The following is a 24,025-nucleotide window of genomic DNA, read 5'->3' as shown; positions in this document are numbered from 1 at the left end:
CCTCTCTGTCTCTGTCGCCTCAGTACACCTGAAGTTATGGCGGCACTTTGCACTTTGATGTCTCTTTTTTCAGATTTAATTGATAGAAAACATCATATTTTATGAGCCCTCAATGCTCCGTGTCCACGCATGGACTGTAAATTCCTGTTAGTTGTCTTCGGCGGCCGTCCTGATTTAAACTCAGTCTCGTACTCCCTCTCCTCTCTCTACCCCTCTCCGTCTCTCCAGCTCCTGTGTGCGCACTTTATGGCTGCGTTGCTTCCAGACTGTACACCTCCCATTGAACTGCTGGCTGTTGGCCTTACAGCTTCCATTCAGTTCACAGGATCTCAGTCGTGTGAGAAAAATCGTTGATAAATGGTTGATGTGCCATGGCTGAGAAATCACATTGCAGCAGTTTTTAGGAGCAGAATGGCCAATTTGTCACAAATGCTTACCTGAAAGCACAGAAATAATGCAGGTGGAACACACGCATTAATTGCAAATCTCTGTCAGTCCATCTTAAATAAATTTTTATGGCCAAGTATACTTTTTGTCTGATGTGCAATGCCAGTGTTTGTTTTGATGGTCTATAGCAGCCATCTTACACGTGCACTGATTAGCTCTACGATGCACTATGTTTTTTTCCTCACACAATTCTGTGTTCAGACGTAAACAGGGAAGCTGCTGCCAATCCGTCCCTGTCAGACATGCTCCGTGCTGCATAAACTGCATCTTTTCATGTTAGTGTCGTGTCTAAATAAGCACTCCAGTCACTTAAATGTAAATGTCACATCTGCAGCCTGAGACAGTTCTGTAACACGATCAACACAGCAGCAGTCTGAATTGAAGGCTGTTGCATTAAGGTAAAGGCTGCAGCAACACAGTTAATCTGCACTAAGAGAGCTAAAGCACACGTCTTGTTTGCCTTAAGTGCAGTGTAATATATATTTCTACCTTAATTATCTCTTGTGCATAGAGAAAATAAAGCCTGTTTAATAAAAAATGCAATGAACGTGCCAAGATTCATGCCTCAGGTCAGATTAGTTTATAAAAACAGACAAGAATCCTCATATAACAATGGTAATCATCTGTCTCCCTCCCTAATTTTGCTATCTGCATGGATGAAATCACGAGTGTCCGGCAAAATTAAACGAGAGTCGCCACTTTGTGTCTAACTGTTCAATGCTTGTGCTCTGTCACACTTTAAAATGTAGGCGGCAGAATGAAATGGATGACACGCAGGGGGTGATTGTCATCGAGGCTTAAATGACAAAATGTGTTTTAAAGTCCATCAGTGATGCAGCGGAGCACACCAGGTGCTAACTATCACGTGGCTCTTTCTGTGAATCATGTCTGAATAAAGCCTCGACAAACGTTTATGTCTGCATGACAAAAAGCCACGACTGATAGATCAAACCAACACTGTTTACAGATGGTATTCTCTGTGTTTGTCTGCAGTGACATGACATGTATGTATGTAGGAGTGCAGCTTTAAACCTTTCAGCTCTGCTGCTTCTTGTGGCCCTTCCTTTCATCACTCTTGCATCACAGGTTTCAGTCATTACTCAACCCCAGGCCTGTTGCTTACGCCCTGTTAGGTCCTCTTGCTGTAAATCCACAGGTGCTTTGATTTTGCTTATAGCTCTTCTACAGTAGGCCGTTCTCTAGTTATCTGAATTTCCGCTTCCCAATCTTTTTGCTCCGTCCAGTTTTCCTTACTGTGTCACTGTTCGTTGTCTAGCCATCTGCTGCAGTCGCCATCTATGTTCCCTCGTCTCTCCCATCCTTTTTTTCTGTCCCTCTGCCCCATCCATGCATCGCTCTTCTGCCATCTGTCCATCTGTGACCTTTCAGACTCGGTCTCTCTTGACACCCTTTCTTTTTGTATTAAAAATTTCCCTCGTTTTTTATTGTTTTTTTAAAGACTTTATTTTCTGAAGTCTTGACAAATGTGAAGGGGGAGGAAGAGGAGAGTGATGAAAGTGGAGCAAAGGACAAGTACCACATACGGAGAGATGGCAGTGGGGGAAAAAAGCCTCTTTTTTGACTTGTAGCCATGAGAGGGAAAAAAGATGAAGGCAGAAAAGCAAAGGGAAGGATCAGAGAGCAGTGAACAGGGGGGGGGGTGCAGGAGAAACGAATAGCTCTCACTTCAGAAAGAAGTGGTTTATTTGTAGAATATGGCTTTTTACCTTTTTTAAGAGTAGTCTGGTATGAGTAGTACTTTATCATCAGTCATGCTAGTAGCACAACTCTAGCAATGGCAGCGGTGATAATTCAGTCAATCCGCCACTTTGGTCCAGACTGAAATATCTCAAAAGCTATCTGATGGATTACTATGAACTTTTGTTGTGCAGAGGATGAATCCTTATGACTTTGGTGATCTCCTGATTTTTTCCTAGTTGACGTTTTCACCAACTTTAATGGCAATCAAGCCAATAGTTGTTGAGGCATCTCCCAAAACAGGCATGCCTCCTCTGCATTAGTGTATGACCTCCACCTCTGCTACACTGTGTGTTAGCATGTTGACACACTTGTGTCTTCTACCTGCTAAATATAAGCATTGTCATTGTGAGAATTTTAGCTTGCTGATGCTAGCACTTAGCTCAAAGCATTGTTATGCAACCCAGCAGGGGCGTTAGCATGGCTTTACACTCTTACTCTTGAGTCTTGAGAATTGCAATATCAGACGATTCTGACTTCTTCCAATTAAACTGACCCGTGTGTCAGTCATATGCATGTTCTCTGATTTTGCCACTCTCTCTTCTTCCTTCATTAGTATGTGTGCTGTAGTTGAGACTCTTTTGACAGCTTAACCAGCGTGGAGAGGAGCGTGGATTCTGACAATTTAAATATCACACAAAGCCACATTTGCAAACACATTTTTAGAAACGCTTGGGTGTTCTGGTCCCTAACTGAGAACCTGTTAAGTGTGCATTATATAATACTAATGGCCACGCTCAGCAAGCACTTACCCATGGGGTAATTTGGCCATCAATTCTGGAGGGAGTCTTAGCCCAACTCAGTAGTCTACAAAAATTAACAACATAATTAGTAAAATTTCCAATTACACGACCCTCGTGAATAAAATATCTCTTTGGACAATAGTAACAACCATCAATTTATTGTTTCATCCCTTCTATTCAGATCTGGGAAAGCCTTTGTAGCCCTCATTCTTCTGAAGTATGTTTGTTTTCCTACTAGAAAATTTGATGACCAAACATGTTGTCCTCTTTGTGTCGAGCAAATTATTTGGCATAATGATGAGGCTGCAAGTGTCAGGAAACAGGATACGGAGGAGGAGGGAGGACGGCCTGAATCTTAATTCCAGAGGGTGAAAAAATTGAGAGTGTTGACAGGCATGATTGAAATAAGTGATGCACTTGAGGCCTGGAGAAGAGCTGGAATGAAGGGATGAATACATGAATTGGTAAATGGATGGAGGGATTCCGGTCAAGCTCCTTTCCATTACAGCTGGGATGAATATGAGTGCGTGGGTGCATATGGGAGTGTGTGTTTGGTTGTGTGTGTGGGCGCACACATGCTTCTGCTCATTATGATCATGAGTGTTGTGTCCCTATGGGTATGTATGTGATATGTGTGCATTGCCGTGTGTGTTTGTGCGTGTGTTGTTGTGTTTTCCGGTTGTGTGTACACTGTGTGCTCGGGTGGGTGAGCACCGCTGCATTGGCAGCCGCCTGCAGCAAAAGGATTAGAGAGGTGGCACCGCTGAAATGGAGCTGATCTATTTGTGAGCGTGCACGCTCGTTTGTGTTATTCTGTGGTCGCATCTGCAGTGAATCGGATGAGAGTAGTGTGCGTCGCAAGTTTGAAAGGGAATTGGATCAGATTACAGGAAATCTTGGCGCCAGATTAACTCCAATCCCCACAAGAAAGGATAGAAATTAAAGAAAGGGAAAGCAGAGAACTGCAGTTCAGAGTGCAGCAGCAGCAGTGATGTTGAGATGAGAGGATGGTAGAGAACAGTAGGATCTGGTTATGCAATAACTGCAGGGGTAATGTGACAGTGTGCCTCTAAAGTTGCTATCTTTTAGCAGCTTTTCATTTTCTGATTGGGATACCCATGTGTGTTGTACAAAAAGAAAATCTATACGCTCTGCCTCTATTTGAAGGCAGTGTCCGTGTGGTTGTTATTAAATTGAAGGCCACATTCACCATAAACTGCTGTCGTAAGGATGATAGCATGCCTGCCTTCTTCACCCTCACTATTGTGATTGTGTGCAGATGTCCCATGGGCTTTACTGAAAATTAAGATGTAGTGAACCCCACCCTTCCTCTTTACTCATTTCACCCCATGGCAATGCCAGAAGCTCAGCATTTTTTTTTCCTGGTGCTGTAAAGCAACCCAGTTCCCTGAAGGATAGGTTCAGAAGTCTTTTTCATTGTAAGTATTGTATGCTATACTGTACCTGTGCACTCAAAGGGAGCTGCCTCTGCCCATTACTGTTCCCTTTATACATGCTCCCACTTGGTGACATCATGAGAGAGCGCAATGTAAAATTGTTGTATTTTACTTGATTTTATGCATTCTATGTATCCTATTTTTACCTACCTTTTTAAATCCATCATTTCTTTTCTATGTGAAGCACTCACTTGCTGCATGTGATTTCTGTCTTTTAAAGCACTCTGAGCTGCAATTCCTGTATGAAAGGAGCTATACAAATAATGTGTATTATTATTACTATTATTAGTATTATTATTGTTGATTACAGCAATCATTCCTCCTGTCCATAGTTGTCATAAGGAGGGCTTGCTTTAGGACCAGCTTTCATAAAAGCACCCACATCCTCGTCAAAACTTTGTAGTTTCATTTATTTCAGTTCGAGGATAAAGCTGGTTTTAATTGAGATTTTTCTTTTTGCCCATAAATCAGTAATATGTTGGTCTTTCTCTGAATACTCACTGACTTCACCACCCTGACTCTGGCACTTGGCTCCAAGCCTGTTTGCTCCTGTGCAAATATATATATATATATAAAAAAACATGTTACAAATGTGTAGCTTCATTATTTTAACAGTGTTTTTCAGCAAAATTGAGTCAAAAGCAAAGGAGTGCATTTGTTTGGATTAATAAACATCTGGCACACGAGTGAGTACTTATGGCAGTAGGAAAGTGTATGTGGGATTGAGGCAAAATAAACAACTCTTCCCATTTTTCCTTATACTGAAGGAACATGGCTCACAGTGCAAAGTCTTTTTAAAAGACAAAAAATAGAGTTGAATCTCAAGGGAGAGAGTGTGTGTTTTATTTCCTGTGAGACCTGCCTCACATGGAGGCACAAATATCTCTTCAGTCCCCACAAGTGTTTTAAAACCTGTGTTCTGAATGTCACCCTGCAGTAAACTGGCAAGCTGTGCTGTGCATGCACGCACACACACGCACACACACTAATGTGACCAGACTGAAACCATTTAACAGGTCAGCACCATCGATTGTACGATTGATTTGTTTTGTTACCTCTGCAGTGTGATGTACGTCACACATGATGCTGAAGAGCGTGTACCACATTACTCTGACTGCCCCAGGACATTTCATGACCCAGCATGCACTGCTTTCTGGCTGGTGGATGTGGGGCATTGGGAGAGATGGCATGGGACCGGACTAATCGGAAGACTTTGTGTGGTGTGCAGTGAATCATCGATATTGCTGTTCCTCATAGGATTTGCATGTTTTGACAACGATCTGGCAGCAGCAGCCTTTGGGGGGGAAATCATTTTCCCTTTTTAGACAGTGTGTGAGTGTTGACCCATGGCCACTAAGAGGGTTTGTGTGTGTGCCTGGTGGTATTTTGGGGAGGATTTTACTCTTTTCAAGGCAGTGTTGTGGGCTCAGTTGAATTTTTTCTGTGGAAAAAAAAAATCTTGAAAGCTTCTCTATTCCTTCTCTCCATGACTAATCCAAGGCAGGTTTCTATGTAGTTGCTTGTTTCTGTACTATGAGTTCAAAGACAAAAAGGGATTGTTATGCTTAGCACCAAGCCTCATCTGCTAGGATTCTCTGCCTGCGTGTCCTTGCAGAAATGAAACTGCAATAGAATAAAAACATTTCTGCACTCAGGCAGACTTCATTATAAGACCTTAAATGACCCAATATTTTGCTGGCAAGGACAAAAAAAAATCCTAATAATTAGCAGTATAGAGCACACCTGTGCACACCTTAGAAACTCCACCCCTTGGGTTTTTCTGCTTAAAAGCAGTATTTTGTGACACATGAAAAGAAGGCACTTTGTGTTATGTAATGACACAAGTTGGGGGTGGTTCACAGAGTCGGCTATGGCCTGCTTTTACCTGATGTGTCTTTATTCTGCACCATCTCTCACATGCCACTCAGGCACTAGTATGCGCACATCAAGGCCTGTCCCAAATTGCTGAATCAAACATGCTGTGGCTCCAAAAGCCAAAAGCGATCACATTGGTAATGTTCCTACACTTACCAGAGTCGGTGCAACTTAAATCCCAAGCATCACTCTGCTTAGGCAAAGAAGATGAAGATTAGACAATGTGCCGTGCCAGCAGAAAACATGACTACGCACACACAAAATCCTCATGCAAACAAAAGGACAGTCAGAGCACTTCTCAAAACTGCCGTCTTAAATCTGTTCAGGGTTACAGAAGACGGTAAAGTAGCCCTCAGCAATGAACTTACTGCACGAACACTTGAAAACTCAGATGCACCCTATCCCTCTCTTTTCACACAAACTTACATGTAATAAGTAAAAAAAAAAAAGAAAGAAAACACTGATTTTGGCAGTCACAGTGTAGAGAAGGAAAAGATTTTTAAAAAAAGATATGCATGAAGGTACAAAAGAAGATAGCAAATTACAGCGGTGCCCTGTTATGACCTGCACGACATGCACCAGCAGCTACAGCCACTGTTGCTGCTGCAAGGCGAGATGCTGTTTTGTTGTCACAAAGGCTGAAATTCCTTGAGTGCTGGAAGGTCACCTCTGCAGTTTCATGCAGCCTAAAAGGCACCAGAGGTTTTGCTTTAAATATGACCACAAACATCCCATTCAACCTTACATCAGGGGCACGCTGTTGCACATTCCAGCTGAGAGGGGCTCACACCATGTAGGCCACTGGGGTAAACTGAAGCTACTGAGTCATCCCGCCTTGCAATGATTATGCCCCTGGAAATAATTATTTGACAAGTACTTGGTCATAAAGGGAAGCAGTGGTCAGCAGCGCCATTTCCGGACGAAATATATTCCAAGATAACTCTCCCCACATCATCTCCCTGCCAATACCTTCCTTTTCTGAAAGACTGTAAAGACTCATTTAATGTATGCCCAGTTCTGACCTTGCTATCAGCAACAACAGCGACTTCAAAAGAATTTGTAAGATGAAGCAGAATTTTTTATTTTTCTTGAGTCACCCATTTCCTTGTGATTGTGTTGCCGCTGCAGCCTCGCCGTGTACAGACAGGAGACATGAGTGAAATCTGCCGTGGTCTCAAGTGCAGCCACTAAAAAGTCCATCAAATTGTTTGTCCCAAGATGCTTGTACTTTATGTGTTCCCGCCGCTGTACTAACCTCCACGCTTGAAGTTCGCCTTTTAACTTCAACAAATTTTGCTGTCCTCTTTTGACATCAACAAGGTTGTTTTAGCCTCGAGGACTGCGGGCAGCTTGGTGTGCACACACTCACAGTGACAGAGGGAGAAAAGATGGCTCTTCATGCCGTCTACTGTACTCCATCTTGGTGATAAATGATTTCACCCAACGTTTTTCAACTATTGTGAACCCCTTGAGAAATGTCCTGACACAGGGAGGCGCTGTGGAGCAACAGCTGTCAAGGGTCCTCGCTGAATTTGAATTTTGACATCCTGTAACGACGTTACACACAAATGATTTCAAGCTGAAGTGCTTGGAACGAGAGCAAGGAGAGTGACAGTCCCTCCATCATTGAACTTCTCTGCTATTCTTCCCCTCGTTGATTGCTCCATCTAATCCACTCTTTTCACCCTGCGCTGTGCGTCTCTCTGCCCCCCCCTCTCCACTCCCACCGAACACTTTGATTCCTTGTCTCATTTGATCCATCCATCACCCTTCCTTAAACTCCCTTCCTCCATCTGTCTATACTCCCCCATTTTTTTTCCCACGACTCATGAATAGTCCTTAATGCATTTTGTTTCACTGTCTTGCTCTCACTGTGCTGCATCACCTGTCTGTCACTTCCTATTTAAAGCTGTGTACACCAGTGTACATTCATCAGTTTGTTTTAGGCATGATCTCACACTAACAATACTGTCGAAGCGGGGAGTTAAAGGTGTGAATGCACAGTATGCTTTTTAAATACTGTTGAAAGCGTGTGTGTTAGTATGTGGGCATGCAACACACCAGTGACCTCTCCTTGTGCTATTAGATCCCATTGACTTGTCTGTCGGACCTTATAAAACAGTGACCACTCAATCTGTTACAGTCGCTGCTACTCACTGACTGTGTGTGTGTGAGTGAGAGCGCAATATGGAGTGACACATATTGATATGTGTGAATTTTGTGTGCACTTTAAGTCTATGTGAAGTGTGTGTGCATTTGTGTCCTTGTGCGCGTGAAGGCTGGAGTGTGTCTTCTTCGTCTGTTACAGTTTATCAGTGAGGCCTTGGTGTACTAGCTACATGTATTTGTCATCACAGGCTGTACAGGAAGTACACACACACACAATGAAACATTTGGCTGCACCGAGAAGGTTAAGAAAAAGGTGACTCAGGCTGCAAATTAGCATTTTGTGTGTGAGAGCATGTGGGTGCACAGAGACAAGCAGCCTGTCTGTAAGCACATACAGTCATTGTATATATAAAGGATGTGCTATGTGTGTTTGTACGTGTGTAAAGTATGTGTGCATGTAGACATATAGTATATATATATATCTATATAGTACACATGCATATGGATTTGCATTTTGTGTGTGAGAGAGAGTGTTTTGATTTCTGAGCTCAGTCGGTTCTGTATTAATCAACAGCTGGGCAATAGGAGCTCTGCACGGGTGACACATAGTGATGCAATGACACCAATTTCAGACCAAGCATGATACCATATGGGTACTTGCTGATAATACTTAATACTACCATTACAGTTCCAACATGCTCAACACACACACACACACACACACACACATACATGTTTGTGCCTTGGAACAAGTACAGTTGCAGTGAAGCATCGGTTGATGGCTGCAGCTAAGGTTCCCTTTATTGTTTTGATGACATGGTCCTGCCTGTTTTTTTTCAAAAGCCTGTGAAGCACAGGTCACAGCAGGAATCACATCTGACGCCAAAACATCAGGGGAGCTCACTTTTCGGTTTAGCTCCTAACACAGAGCCGGAATAGAGTCCTTTCTGGAAGAGTCCACTGGTGAGCCGGAGATTGTCAGGGAGGGAGCTCAGATTCAGACTCAAATATTCCCAGAGCCCGCTTCTGCTCGATGAAGGACTGTAGCACGTAGCAGGTGCTGTTCCAGCCAATCTGTATGTCTCGCTAGAGACTAGGAATCACCCACAATATCTCCAAACTACTGATGTTGCTCCTCCTCTGCCTACTGACGGCAGGTTAATACCACAATACAGTAAAGTGGTATCGGGAATAGTTGTATTGGAGTAGTTTCATGATTACTAGTATACAAGCACAGTATCAGACTTGATAGCATTATCAGTATCAGTGTAATCTGCATTTATATGTGTATGCCTTTGTGTGTGCATGTGTCTCATACAGTGTGTGTGTGTGTTCCCATTAAGGAGTCTCTCTGGTAAAACCTGTCAAGGGCCACAGATGCTGTTATTGAGACTAATTCCTCTCAGCAGAGAAAACTCTGACTGACTGCATTTGAATATTTTTTCACCGATGTTTCACAAGGTTACAGTGAATATTAATACCTGTGTTTAATGTGGGTGTGTGTGCTGAACTCTTGATCTGTATCTAATTTACGCTTGCGGTGAGTTTTCTTCACAGCCAACTTAATTATACTAGTTATGGTCTTAATAATAGGCTGACATGATGTGAGCAGGTGTTGTTTTTCCCAGGTGAGACATTTGTGTATGTGCTTGTGTGTAATGCATGATGGGTTCTTCATTGTAGCTGCATCTCCACAACATTTCTGAACTTTTTTTGGTTGTTTTATCCTTGTGTAGTTGCCAAATTTCCAATAGCAGCAGTTTTTAGCTTCGGGCTATCTTTGTCTCTGCAACCCATCCCTCTCTTTTCCTCTGCACATTTGATTGTCTTGACAAATGTTGGAAATCAAAGCAATCCTTAAGGCACCAGGGTGGCTTACCAATTAAAGACTAAACATTTTTCTGTTTGAAGAGAGGAGTGAAGGAATTGGTTTAGGTCACTCACTTCAACCTGGTTTGTTCGCACTGTCTGATTTCCACAGTATGCTCAACAAAAGAGTTAGATTTTGTCAGATGTAGGTGGTGCTGTTGCCTCTTTGTTGGTTGTTCACATCTGTGCCTTCTGGGATAATTAGATTTGCTGTTCTGCAGCTTGTGTTTTGGACATTTGATTGCACGCAGCCGTCGAATTTTATTCAGATGTTGGGATGTTGTTTTCTTCCAGTATCTCCTTCACTCAAAATGGGCTACATTTCATAATATGGCGAAGCTTTGATTATAGGAATAATCAGCGTTGTGGCTGGATCTGATCTGAGGAACTTGAGCTGTTGTGATTGGTTAAATTGGTGAAAATCAGATTGCTTTGCTCAAATCATCTGTGTAATTTCTGAAAACCTGCCTAGTCTGAAATTATAATAATAATAATAATAATAATAAACTTTATTTATATTGCATTTATATAGCAATTACACTCTGCATGCAGCTCCCACTGGGCAAAATTAAACTGGAGCTGAGACAACCCACCGTGGGGTTTTGAGGGATGAGTGTGGAAAACGCTGGTGTTGGTCTGCTAACATGCTAATTTTCCTCACAGTTATCACGTTTTCATCTGAATGAATGCATGTTCAACTTCTAACAGAAAAAATGGCGAATAGTCCATTCAGAAGGATGCAGTCTTAGAAGTCAAAATGGACATTAAAATGTAAATGTCAATGTCCACTTACATGTGATGAACATGTGTAATCAAAACTGTCGGGGATATACTGAGATGAGATAAAACCACGTCTCAAGAATATGTGCCCGAGATTGGATTATGTTTTGTTCTTGTCTGGCAAATGGAGAGTAAGCAATAAAAGTAGCCACTGAATTGCTTTAAAAGGTATAAACAGCAGTACATTGCGTTTTAAACGGTACATTTGCACACCACAGTGCTGATTAAAATAACATTTCTATTCCAGGAAGGGAAAAACATCAGACTAAATGCAAGTCCTGCATCAAAGATGCAGTTTGTACCTTTTTTAGAAGCTTTTTGTTCATGACTTACTATCATACGCAGCAGTAACGATCCATGTGCCTCCAAAGATGTACAGTAAGCGCTTTCAGGTGCTGTGTTTGCTGTCGAGAGCTTTTTCCATCATATTTGAGTCAGCATTGCTTCCTCGTGGTCGACTGAACTGGTGGCCCCAGTGCGTTACATCTGCCACCATATTGTATACTGTACAGCTCCAATGGACGCTGGTGCGTGATGCTGTTCAGTATATTGCATCCCGATCTTGTACATTCAACCAAGACCAGGAGCTTTTCCAGTCCTGAGCGGAGTTGCAAAAACATAACCATAAAAAAGTTGATTATTCTTTAGATGCCAGTAGCAGATATTACATGAAAACAAACTAAATGCATGTTGACTGTGAACGTTTATAGATCCGTTCAGTCTAAACATTTTGCATTGGCAGTGAAAAGTTTGCAGATATGAGCGTTCACCTTCGTCTGCTCTGATACGTAGTTAGTGCAGCATTAATGCTGTCATTCTGTTCCTTCATATTATAATTTTACCGTTTCTATTTCTGTCCACACTATATAGGGTATGAGGGTTCCCAGTTCTTTTGCTACAGTACTGGAGCATCTGAAGCCCTTGAGAGCATGTTTGTGATTTTCGGCAATATAAATAAAATTGACTTGACTTGATTAAGGGGTTACGACTGTGAGATGCAGCCATAAAGCTCAGAAAAAGATGCTTAATGTACTTTTGAGTTGAGATTATTTTGTCACACAGTTTGCAGATCTGTTTAAAATAAATATTTTCTCCTTATGCTGATTTTAATAAAAGATTTCCCATTAACCAGATTTGTGCACAGTCCCCCTAACTTCAGGGTGCATAATGTCTGCAGAGTGACACATACAGTGTAGCCCTCTGTCCAGTGTTTGATGCTGGTCCTGTGTGAAAGGCCCTGTTAACATCCCTGCATCAATAACACTGAGTTCCTGTGTATTCTTTGCACCTGACACTGATTGTGATTGTGATTGCAGTGTTGTAGCTGAAAGGTAGTGGGGGAAAATGGGCTTTTATGATGATGAGCTTTCAATAAATCCCCTTTGATTAATGATCTAATTATCGCATTACAGGAAAATGATGAAAAATGCCCCTCCTCTCTCGACACAAATAAAACATGAAGCTTATTCTTTCCTCATTTTATGCAGTCATATTTTTATGGAGAGTCGACAGCAGTTTTTTTTTTGTTCTTTTGTTTTCATGGCTCATTAGGATGAGTGAGTGCTCCTTCTCAAGTGTTTACACAACTCACATTATTACTAATACTGCTAGTTCAGAGCTATAAAAATTGCTTTCCTGTCATCCTGTTTTGCTGCAGGTGGGCTACGAGAATGCCGGCACCGTGGAGTTCCTGGTGGACAAACACGGCAAACACTACTTCATTGAAGTCAACTCTCGACTCCAGGTTGAACACACGGTCACCGAAGAAATCACAGAGTAAGTAGCAGATGTGTATGTGTGCGGAGGGCTTTGGGCAGCTGGTCAGTTGGGGCGGTTGTCATTTTGCGAGTTTGTTTGTTTGGTATCATCTGTCCACAGACAGGTGTGCAGCTTCAAGGTTAGATGACTCCCACTATGGCAAAGTTGCTGCAGTAGATAAGAGGAAAGGTTGGACGCATGGAGGAGGTGTAGGCCGAGTCGAGCGGATTTTTAAAGCGTGTGAGACAAGGAGCAAGGGAAGAGAGGCGGAACAGGTGGAATCAGTGAGGAGAAAAGATGAAAGATGAGGTCAAAGAGAGAGAGAGAGGGGGTGAGAGACAATGGGAATGGAGGAGAGAGAGAGGATAATGAAAGAAAGGAATAGCATTCTGCTTCACTGATGACCTGTGAGATTTGCTCGGCTGAAGCAGCACAGATGGGTCTCAGACTAATGCACGCACAAGACAAACACAAAGAAAGCACACAGGTTGCAGTTGTACAGGCCCGTCAGTCTTTGCTCAGCACTCAGGTGTGTGCACACAGAAAACTACAATTACACTAAATCGTATTGGATCCCAGCATAATAAGATCTATTAATGAATTAAGCGGACCACAAATCAGCGCCGCTAATACAGGAAGTTGTGCGCACGGGGGAGCGTTGCACGTTGCTCTGGCAAAGAAACATGTCTGACAACTTTGTTAGCTGCTTTCTCTCGCTGTCGCGATCATTTGTCTTCTTTCATCTCTTTGGTCTTTCAGTCTCTGTCTGGTTTGTTTTTCCTCCTACACAAAGACGCCCTTTGTTCAACTTGCTATATTTGCTTTACACCAGAGTGAGAGTAAATCAGCTCCGGATGAGTGAAAATACTCATCAGTAAACATTGAACTCCTGACGATCGTCAAGTCGAACAACCAGTTTCAACAAAAAGTCAATTTTGTTTCCCCAAATTGTTAATTTGTGGACAACTGTGTCTGCTTTTCAGACGATCCTGTCAGTGAAGTTTTTTAAATATGTATGTGAGCCCTATAAATGTGGGTAATGTGACTTAATAATTATGATATGAAAGGCAAGTTGACAGCATAACATTTGGATCAATTTGGTCTTTTTATTTGTGTTTTTTCTGTATAGGCCTGTACTGTTCTCTGATTTACATGAGGATTTACACCTGCCATTCATTTGAGTTTAAAAAGTTGGGTGCTTCATGTAGACTCAGAGGTGGAAGTGGTAGCTTCAGAGTCAGTGTGCCCTGGGTTAAACTCTGTTAAAGACGGGGTTATTAGGTAAATTATTTATGAATTAAAGGCCTTTGATGCTCTTAGTGCAGCCACACAGGTCACTTTACCTTGGCTGACAGACCCTCTCACACTCTCTTGATACCTTTGATTCTCCTGTTATGGCTCACCTTTATGATTCCATAAAGGATCTATGAAGCACCTGAGCAAATACTCGGCATAGCTCTACCCAACTTTTAAGCATCCTCATTAACTGAAAACACCTGCGAGTTTAAGTTCCAGTGTGAAGCTTACTTGTCAACAAAGATACAGGTACATTCAGAGCTCCTCACAAAAACCCACTGAGGTTTAATTGTAATAAATACATGCAATTTTCAGATTTCCAACATCTGCATGGGTTTCCATCCATGTTTGCACCGGCTATCCCTGCCTGTTCGAAGCACCATTAGAGTCATGGTGTGTTACCGGCACTGAATATTTTGGACGCTGTGTTGAAATCCCATGTCCTCACGTGGAAATCCCTCCAAGTTATTAGTGTCTTTAAAGCAAACCGAAGCCCTTGCTTCCAAGATTGAACAGATAATTGTTCACACCGAGCACTGCACAACTGCGCTAACACTATGTAATCTCTTCCATTTTTTCATCTGTTCAAACTTTTCAATTGTCTTTTCAGCTTTTTTTCCAGGATGATTCTCTGCATTTGTCTTACTGTATGAAAAATTTAAATGTGCAGAGCAGTAATGTATGAAGAAGATGGGCTATTTAACTTTATCATGAATAATGTATTCCATGTGCACAGATATATCTGCAGTGTAAACTCTCCAGAATTGCCTTTCTTTTCTATTACTGCTGTTGAATGCAGTGTCATATCTAATACATTTAGAAATGAAAAAGGGCTAAAACGCAGGATAAGGGACACTGAAGAACTCAGGCAATATCATACTAATATTTTCATCCAGTTGCAGCTCACCAAGGATGTTGTGCTGCATTATTTGTGAGAACAAAGTGAGATGGGGAAAGACCTTGATTGCATGCTGCACATCAATAGTTTCTTTATATTCTGCCTTTGTGCCACTACCACCTCCGCCTACCCTCCTTTTGTTCTTTTATGTCTCTCCTCCTCCCCTTTTTGCACTTTTCTTTCAGTGAGCCAGCTTTTTACCTGCTTGCACACATGCATTGGCACACACTTGCCCTGTAACGCTGTGCTCCTATCAGCAAGACAGTAAGCTGATAGAAAGTCATCCTCACGTATTAGAGCCCCCCCCCCTTTCTGCAGTCCTGTACCAGTTTGTCATATCCTCTTTGTCCTGCAGAGAAAACCTTATATCACAGAGGAAATTTGTCATTTTGGGGAATTGGGGTCATTTGAATTGGCAGGAGTGCTGTAATTACTTGAATCTGGGCAGCGTCCGGCACATGCTGAAAGTTTCAGCTGTCACAAGCAACACTTTTCATTTGCACAGCTTTCATTTCAGGCTGAGGTTCAGCTCTAAGCAGCCACAGCTGAAGTATCTGGTGGCTGAAAGGGAGCACGGCTCTCCAACAGAAACTCCATCGGTATCCGTTTAAATTGCAGGGGACATGTACTCGTTAAAATCCGACAAGTAGAACGTTTGACTGTGAACGACAGGTTGAGGTTTTACTGTATGTGAACGCCGTGTCCATTAGTCTTTCAGCTTTTCTGTTTCACTCGACTGCGCTCCCAATCTCTGAGGTGTGCGAGCACATTCATTCTTGTTTTTGTGTGTTTGAAACCGACTGTGTTACTAATGGACTTGTCAGCGCTGTATTTGTCACACCGAGTTGGGAACCTCCCCTCTTAAACTTGCCGTTCATTCCCCAGCTCTCTTCCCCACACCATCTTTCATCACTTTGGTCTTGCCTGCCTAATTCCTTTTTCATCAATCATTCCCCTCATTCCTTATTCGATTTACTAACTTTCTCTGTTTTCAACCTGGCTGCAGTTGAGCCTTGGCTTCCTCGTCTTTTATCTTCATTCTCTCTGTCTTTGTCATTTTCCATCTCTCCTCCATTTTCCCGCAGCTCAGACGCCCAAATTCAAACAAGTTTTGTTGTGTGTAGCTCCGCTGGCTGCCATGCCGGGAAGCCCACCCTTCGTGAATGTCTGAGTGACTGGATTCAAAATGAGCCAGTCAGCCTCTCTGAAACTCCCTTAACTTGCTGTTCATTCTTCACTCCGTCGCTCTGTTTCATTCTCTTAGCCTGGCTTTATTTGTTTGAAAATCTGTCATTTGGTATTTGTTTTTTTGGCGCTCTCCCTCTCTCCCTTGCTGTGAATGTGCAGTTTTTTTTTCTTAACCTCATTGTTCTTTTCTTCTTCCTCTGCTTCTTCTTTCCTTCCCACCGCTCTGTTTTTAGCCATGACAGAGGCATTACATTGAGTCAAGTGGCTTGAAAATAACTCAGTACATTTACTCAAGTACTGTACCTGAGTACAATTTTGAGGTACTTTTGCTATTCTTGAGTATTTAAATTTCATACCACTTAACACTTCTGCTCCACTACGTCTTAAAGGTACTTTTTACTCCACTACCTTTATCTGACAGTTGGAGTTACTTGTGACTTTTCAAATTAAGAGTTTACAAGCAAAACATATGATCACTGTAACAAATATGATAATGTGTTATGGATTAAACTATCCAACAGAATATACTTCTACTTGAATTTTGCTGTTCATACTTTTGTTCTTTGACTTGAGTGGAATCTTGAATGTAGGACTACATTTAATCAAGGACTTCTCCCACCACTGCACTTTGGTCGTATATGTTGAGATTTTAGATGAAATAGCATGAATTTTGGTGCAGACGTTCACGGCTCCCATATGATGACTCTCAATGGCTTTCATGAGCTCCACCAGCAGGTTGACGATTCTGGTTCAGAGTTTAAATGTCGTGACAGCTTGAAAACTAGATTCAGATTTTATAAAATGCTACTGAACCCCGACCTTAGTCACAGGAATAACACCTGATCATTCTGCCTGTAATTGTTATTTATTAAACATAATGAGATAAAAGTAAAATACTACTACTACTACTACGACTAACTAACATTTTGAAATGGCAGTAATTTGGTGAGGGGTCCGTAATGACTTGATTAGGACTCAGGACACAAGTTTTGGAGTTTGACTTGACTCAGGACTTGTTGGTCTTGACTCTGTAAGAACTGATCACAGTGCAGGCAGAACTGAGATAACCAGAATGCTTAATTCCAGGTGTAAATGGAAAGTGCTGCGATGAGACGCCACCTGCAAATGTGCTCTTACCCTTGTTTTCCCCTCAATTAGATGCTCTCAGGAACAGTGTGTGTGTGTGTGTGTGTGTGTGTGTGTGTGTGTGTGTGTGTGTGTGTGTGTGTGTGTGTGTGTGTGTGTGTGTGTGTGTGTGTGTGTGTGTGTGTGTGTGTGTGTGTGTGTGTGTGTGTGTGTGTGTGTGTGTGTGTGTGCTTTGTATGCAGTTTGATCTAGGTGTTACTAATAGGATGCTGTCTGTAGTTAGGGTCAATGTGACACACACTGTCACACACTCAGGTATCAAAGTCCCCTCTCTCTTCTTCTCTCTCCTTAATCCATCCCGTCTTCCTTCCCACCCATCCATCTCATCCTTCATTCCTCCCTCAGGCTCTCCCCTTCATCTGTCTGTCCTCAGCTGACTCGCCGCATCCGTCTCTCCACCTCCATCCATCTCTCATCCCCCCCTTTCTCTCGCTCTCTTCCTCGCGCCATTGCCTCCTCCTCGGTCTTCCTCTTTCCCGCCGCTGTCCTTTCAGCCCTGTCAGTTTCTCCCTCTGTCATTCCCTCTCCTCCAGTCTCATTCCTCTTTCCTCCATCTCATCTTTGTCATGCTCTCCTCTCATTCACATTCATCCTCTCTTCTCTTCTCCTTGACATCTGCCCATGCATTCATCTCTCCCCTCTCTGTCCTTTACCTCACCTTTGCCTCATCCACTCCGTCTCACGCCTCATCTTTTTTGTCCCTTTATGAACTTGTCCCTCTCCGTCCTCTGTCCCTCCATCTGCCCTCTCTTATCCTGCTGTCTTGTCACTTTCTGCCTCCGGCTGTCTCTGTAGCTCCATCCTGTCATGTATTTGCACAGGTGGAAAACAAAATGAAAACAAATCTGTCGTGTATTTGCATTGATTAGTGCGTATGTTTACCATTATGATGACACCATATTTCAGATAGACCCTGATCATTACTGAATCTTTAAGGCCAATAGCATTACATTTGATTATTCTGGCAAAGACATGTAATAAGCTGTACAGGCGACTCATTTGTTCAAGAATAAACTTTTGAAAATGGCCATACTGGGTCTAATTTAGTCTAAATTAGAGGTCTTTACAAGTCACAACACAAGCTACATGTTATTGTTTCCCCGCTTCACAGCCGATCTCAAACAAGGAGCTGTGTCCCAAATCCATGCTGCATGTCAGTTGTGTGTTTATGCTGGAAGAGTGACAAAATATACTCATAACAGCCAGTATTCTTGCTATAAAACCATTTTACAGTGTGTTGTTGATGCAGTGTACAATTCAGTGCACAAAAGAACTGGAAGGAGCTTCTTCTAGCTGTAAAAATAAAGAAATCTTATAGATGTGTCGGTCATGACATGACACACAGACCTGAGACAACAGGACCTCTCACAGTTCGTTTAGACTGCATGAAAGTCTGGTCTGTGATACCAGGAGTTGAGGGGAGCCATGAAGACCTCTACTCCTTTGGCATTTTCTGGTCTGCTTGTTTTTTTCATGTCTCATTGGCCAACATTCACCGACGCTGCTGAATCTGTGATCATGATGCTGTTACAGCAGTTACAAGTCCAAGCTTACCACCTCAAACTTTACACAAAACTATCTTCACATTTATTTTCCCATGTGTCCTCCCACCTCTCTTCCTTCTCCTCTTCCCTGCCACGGTTCCTCACACTCCCTTCGCTGATGCTGTTTCTTCCTCCTCTGCTGCTCTTCTTCCTCCACCTTCCCTGGATATTGTTTTGATTGTTTGTCGCATCTCTCGCTTTTCGAGCTTGACAAGGTGGCATCTTTTTGACTGAGGAAGGCATCCTCTCACTTTTCACTTCCACTTTTTGCGTCTATCGCTTTCTGTCTCAGCGGCGGTAATGATAAAGTGTCAGCGAGGAGGCGGAATACCACAATCTATAATCAGAATGAATGGTCTCACACACACACACTCACACACACACTCATTCACAGATGCATACAAAAATACGCCCCCATAGTCAGAAATTTCGATGCCTAAAGGCATTGACCAATACCTGTACACACTTAATATAAGGAAAAACATTGCGCAGGACCATTATACGAAGACGTATTCATCTGTCTCCCAGCATTACTGAATTCCTGCACAACAGAGGCAGTTCTGTCTGATGCGTGTGTGCAACAGACAAACTGAGATACATGTAAGATATATTTTGTCTGGGAGGCATACCCTGTGCGTGTGAGATGCTTGTCTGTCTGAGAGGAATAGGCTTGAGTGTGTTTGTGAGACAGGGGGAACCGCCTCTGCATTCAACTCCAGCTCTGCCTTTGAACTTCTCCTCTCTCAAGGTTCAATTTGTCCATAATTTAGCTGTAAACGATCTTTTGTGCGTGGAGTGTGTGTTTGGCAGTGGCAGCGTGCATTCGGCTAGTGTGTGTAGTGTGCATGTTGCTGTCAACGGATATTGCCCATTTTGTTAGATTGGTGGACAGCAGTCCTTTAGATCCTAAAGTGATATAATTATACCCCCAGGCTCACGCTGTGTGTGCGTGTGTGTGTGTGCGTGTGTGTGCGTGTGTGTGCGTGTGAAAAGACGGCGAGGGATGGTGTGCCTGTTTGGACGACACCTCGCGAGGGTTTTTGCCTTTAATGTGGAGCCATCTGTGAGCGTGCACATGTGAGGGGCAAGTGTTAAGTCCAAACTTTCAGATGTGGCCCACCAGGAAATCACAACTGCTAAAACGAATCCCACCAGCTCCCAGATTATTTCCTGGACTTTCTGGTTTTCTCCAGTGTCCACACTATTTCCTCAAAAGCATGGAAACAAATCTGACAAGTCAACCATGTTAACATCTGAGAAGTGTTTTCTTTTCCCCAAAGTCTGTTTATTTTTTCAGGCAGTGCTTCCAGCCGGGCAGTGCATCGCCCCATCAAGCTCCATCAATTCAAATCCCACAAACAATTTCTAAGTTTACACCTAATCCAACACCTCAGAACAAGAACAAAATTGACCTTGAGGTGAGATTGTTTTGTCATTAGTTGAATATTGATTGTTTTATTTATTACTATTCGTTACTCCCTGTAGAAGCATACTTACAACTTTTATCTTCAATTTCTGCTACATTCTGCCAATAGAGCCCCTTAAATCATACACACTGAACCTTGAAGAACACCATCTCCAAAGAGGCTCTTCAACAAAACTCAACAAGGCAGGTTCCACTCACTAAGCTTTTCAGATCTTACGGTCTTCATCGGTGAACCACAAAATAGCGCTGAGCAGTTCAAAAATTGTGCAACAGCTTTTGGGAACAGCTGCTGCAAAGTCAGTAATTTTTGGCTGCTGTAATTAAAAAAAAAACAAAACAACAAAAAACACAACAAAGCTCTGGTGGAAAATTGTCAAAGGAATGGTGAGCAGACTCACCCTAACCCAACTACAAAAGCGAAGGCTCTCCCAGCTAACTGACCAGTCCAGTAAAATAATTTGGCTCATGAGTTTGACATCAAAACCCATGACCTCGAGCACACCAAGGCGGTCTGCCTTCAATACTGCACATGCATAATACAGCACGTTATAGAGGTTGTAGTGCGTGATTTCCTGCTGATATAGGACGTCTGGCACATGCTGAGGTTGTCGGCACCTCATATATTATATTTCAAATGAGAGTGACATGACGTGATTTGCTAACATTACCCAGTAGTGGATGTTGGCGATAGTAGACTTTGACTGATTGGCTTTTGAGGACATTTTGAATTGAAGCCATAATATTTTGTGCAGCATCTTTATTTCTTGCCGGTTGATTTCCATTCTTGGTGGGAAAGAAATGCCTCTAAAGCAGCTTTTAACCCACAGGGAAAGACTCTGCAGCTTATAGTGATATAGTGATGAATAACATGTTCCCACAGACAATCAGCATAGTATTGAAAACGAAATCTCTAAGGTCATTAAACAAACTGCATCAAATCCATCATGGAGACACGCAGGGTGACTGTGACCGGTCGATGCTCGTTTTAAAATAAAAAATCCAATAACACGCAGAAATTATCTTGACAGACTGACGGCAGGCTGAACTGTGATCTGGATTCACACCCGCAGCACAATGAAACAGTCCCGATGAGCCGATAATGAACCTGGTCCTGCTTGTGTTAAATCTGATTAAATGTCGCATTTGAATCATTTCTTTTTAAGGGCATCGCATATACAACCAGTACTGATCGTTACTGTAGTATTGTAATATTGATCGGCTACATTGAGTATCAATTTTCCCCCCATTGAAAGCCAGTGTTGTCCTGCTACAGAGGAATGACAAACATCTGCTTAGAATCTGTAATAAAAACAGTCATTATCTCAGTTTTGTTTTAGTGATGTAAAACAAATGGCCAGAATCTACCGCCCAGCGTTTAGTGTAAGGGAGGAATCAAATTTGAGCTTGATAATATCTAATGCTTCATGTTTAATGCTCTGATTTTTGCTGGTTAAGAGAAAAATTGCTATCATTACATCCCTTGGTATGAGGCCAATGAATAGCCCGCCACGTGATTTTGCCGTTGAAATATGCGTGCTTGTATGTGTGCGAGAGGAGCGGTGCTCTGGAGAGTTGCCTTCATTGCATTTAGCTCTAAATACAGCGACGAGATGAGCAGATGAAGAGGCTGCAATAAAGTGTGGTGTTTTCAGAAGCAGCGCACCACGGTTGTGCCTTCAAACAGAAAACAAAAGCATTCTCGTGCTTTTACTGCTTCTATTTTTACAGTTAGCAGACAAAAAGAGTGTTAGTGAATGTGTTTCCATGTGCATCAGAGAGCACTGAGTTAGCGTTGTGCTCGAGAGCGAGAACGCAACACCCGTTGTCTCGCTGTGTGTGTGTGCACATGCGTTGATGTTATCAGCGCTTGAGAGAAAATGTGTGCGCCGCATCTGGTTGTGTGTCTGTTTAGGCTACCTAATTAGTCTTAAATGACCACCCTCCATCTTCATCAAGCTGAGAAAGAGTGACAGTGAAGGGAGCGGGAGTGAGACAGACAGAAAGACACAGTGCCTCGCGTTAATTGACAGCGGGTCAGACAAACGAGGGGTGGAAATGGAGAGAGGCAAAAGGAACATGAGGTGAATTAAAAGAAGAGCTGGGCGACCCTGAGCTGCCGAGGGGACTAAAGCGCAGCAGCCCTGCCGGACCAAAGTTTCAGGCCTGCATTGCTTTGATATGTTTGATTCTGCATGAATACATTTCACAGTGGAACCATTTGCAGCCGTGCATTGTAATGCCTTTTCTCTATCCTTCAATTTGTCATTGAGCCTCTTTTCTTTCTGCTTGTCTTGCGATTTCCTCCCCCTTTTCATCCCATGCCGCCTTTAATTCTTTCTTTCTTTATCTCTTTCTCTCCTCCTTCCGTTCCCTCCTTGCCGAACGTTAGATACAGCAGCCAGCCTCTCCAGCTCCCTGCTCTCGGCTTTGATTTCCTTTTTGAACGTGGGAGTTGGAGGAGTTGCTGCCACATCAGCAATTATCCTCCCTCACAAGTTTTCCTAACCCTCTCACACTTGTTCATGTTTCTTGGCACTGTAAAGTATAAAAATATGTTTGAGAAAAGGTCAGCTCGCTATCATCATACACTTTACGATGAACATGCAACTAATTACAGGCTTGTTTGAAAAATGGCCACCATCCGCCTTCCTCCGCCTTGTGAGGAAATCCTCTTCATTTCATTAGTCCTGCATCCCTCTTTCATCCCTTTCTCCTCCCGACCATCCTCTCTAAACCTTTCCCCTCCAGCTCTCTCCTCCTCTGGACTTCTCCCCAGTTATATTTATTTTGCTCATGGCTTGTTGAATCTGTTATCCCACCCCCAACTCCTCTTCCTTCCCCTCCTCCTCCTCCTCTCTACACTGCCGTCCATTTCTGTCTTTCTCGATGCCACAAGGCAACACATGCAGCAGTAAGCAATCCACAGTGTCTCCTCATGTGGCCGCACACAGCGTGTCTGCATGTGTGTGTGTCTGCCCATAAAATAACCATTGACAAGGAAATAATGCTGAGCCGCATAGACGACATGCCTGGACGCTCTGTAATGAGCTAGATAATGGTTCTAATAATTGTAAGCCTGTGTGTGTGTATGTGTTTGAGTAAATTGTGTGTGAAGTAGTGATTACCTGAATCAGCCTTTATATTACAGTATGCTTTGATGTTTGTGTGAAAAATTCAGATGAATGCGTGTCTGTAAGCACTGCAGTATACAACTGAATCCAGCTTTTGATATTAAGCTATTTTGTGTAGTTTGTGTGTGAAACGGTGTACGCTCAAGCGTTCGTGCTTGTGTGTGTGTGCGTGCACTTGGAGGAGTTTTGTTTGGTTTTGTGAGCACGTCATAAAATAATTTTAAGGTGATTATAATTGTGCAGCGAAGCGTACAGTGAGTGATTGAGAAGTAAGCAGATGAATAAGAATGAGGGTGTGTGTGTGTGTGTGCGTGTGTGTGTCTGTCCTGACACCAGGGGAGGATCTAGTGTGTGTGTGTGTGTGTGTGTGTGTGTGTGTGTGTGTGTGTGTGTGTGTGTGTGTGTGTGTGTGTGTGTGTGTGTGTGTGTGAGGAGTGTGTTGAGGCTATTTATGATAATGGGAAGGATGCTTATCATGATTATAATCACAGCCGTCATTGTTTTTGGTTAAATGTAATGTTGTTTTTTTTTACATACATACCCGAACTTTACTCCCTTCTAACATTAAGGCCTTTTAATGTGACATGTTAGACATTTACT

At 42.7% G+C, this 24,025-nt stretch overlaps 1 protein-coding gene across 1 annotated transcript in view; it reads left to right on the top strand.

The window, feature by feature from the left end:
* The window catches only part of LOC121626256 (pyruvate carboxylase, mitochondrial-like), a 268,452-nt gene that overhangs the window by 41,541 nt on the left and 202,886 nt on the right, over positions 1-24,025 (top strand). Inside the window, exon 10 of the mRNA XM_041964640.1 lies at positions 12,696-12,814. Within this exon, the coding sequence (XP_041820574.1) occupies positions 12,696-12,814 (119 nt within the window). The remainder of the gene's footprint in view (positions 1-12,695; positions 12,815-24,025) is intronic.

This window comes from Chelmon rostratus, chromosome 23 (genome assembly GCF_017976325.1).
Source record: "Chelmon rostratus isolate fCheRos1 chromosome 23, fCheRos1.pri, whole genome shotgun sequence".
Classification (NCBI taxonomy): Eukaryota; Metazoa; Chordata; class Actinopteri; order Chaetodontiformes; family Chaetodontidae; genus Chelmon; species Chelmon rostratus.
The sequence above is the reverse complement of the archived record's forward strand: the minus strand, read 5'-3'. Positions and strand labels throughout refer to the sequence as shown.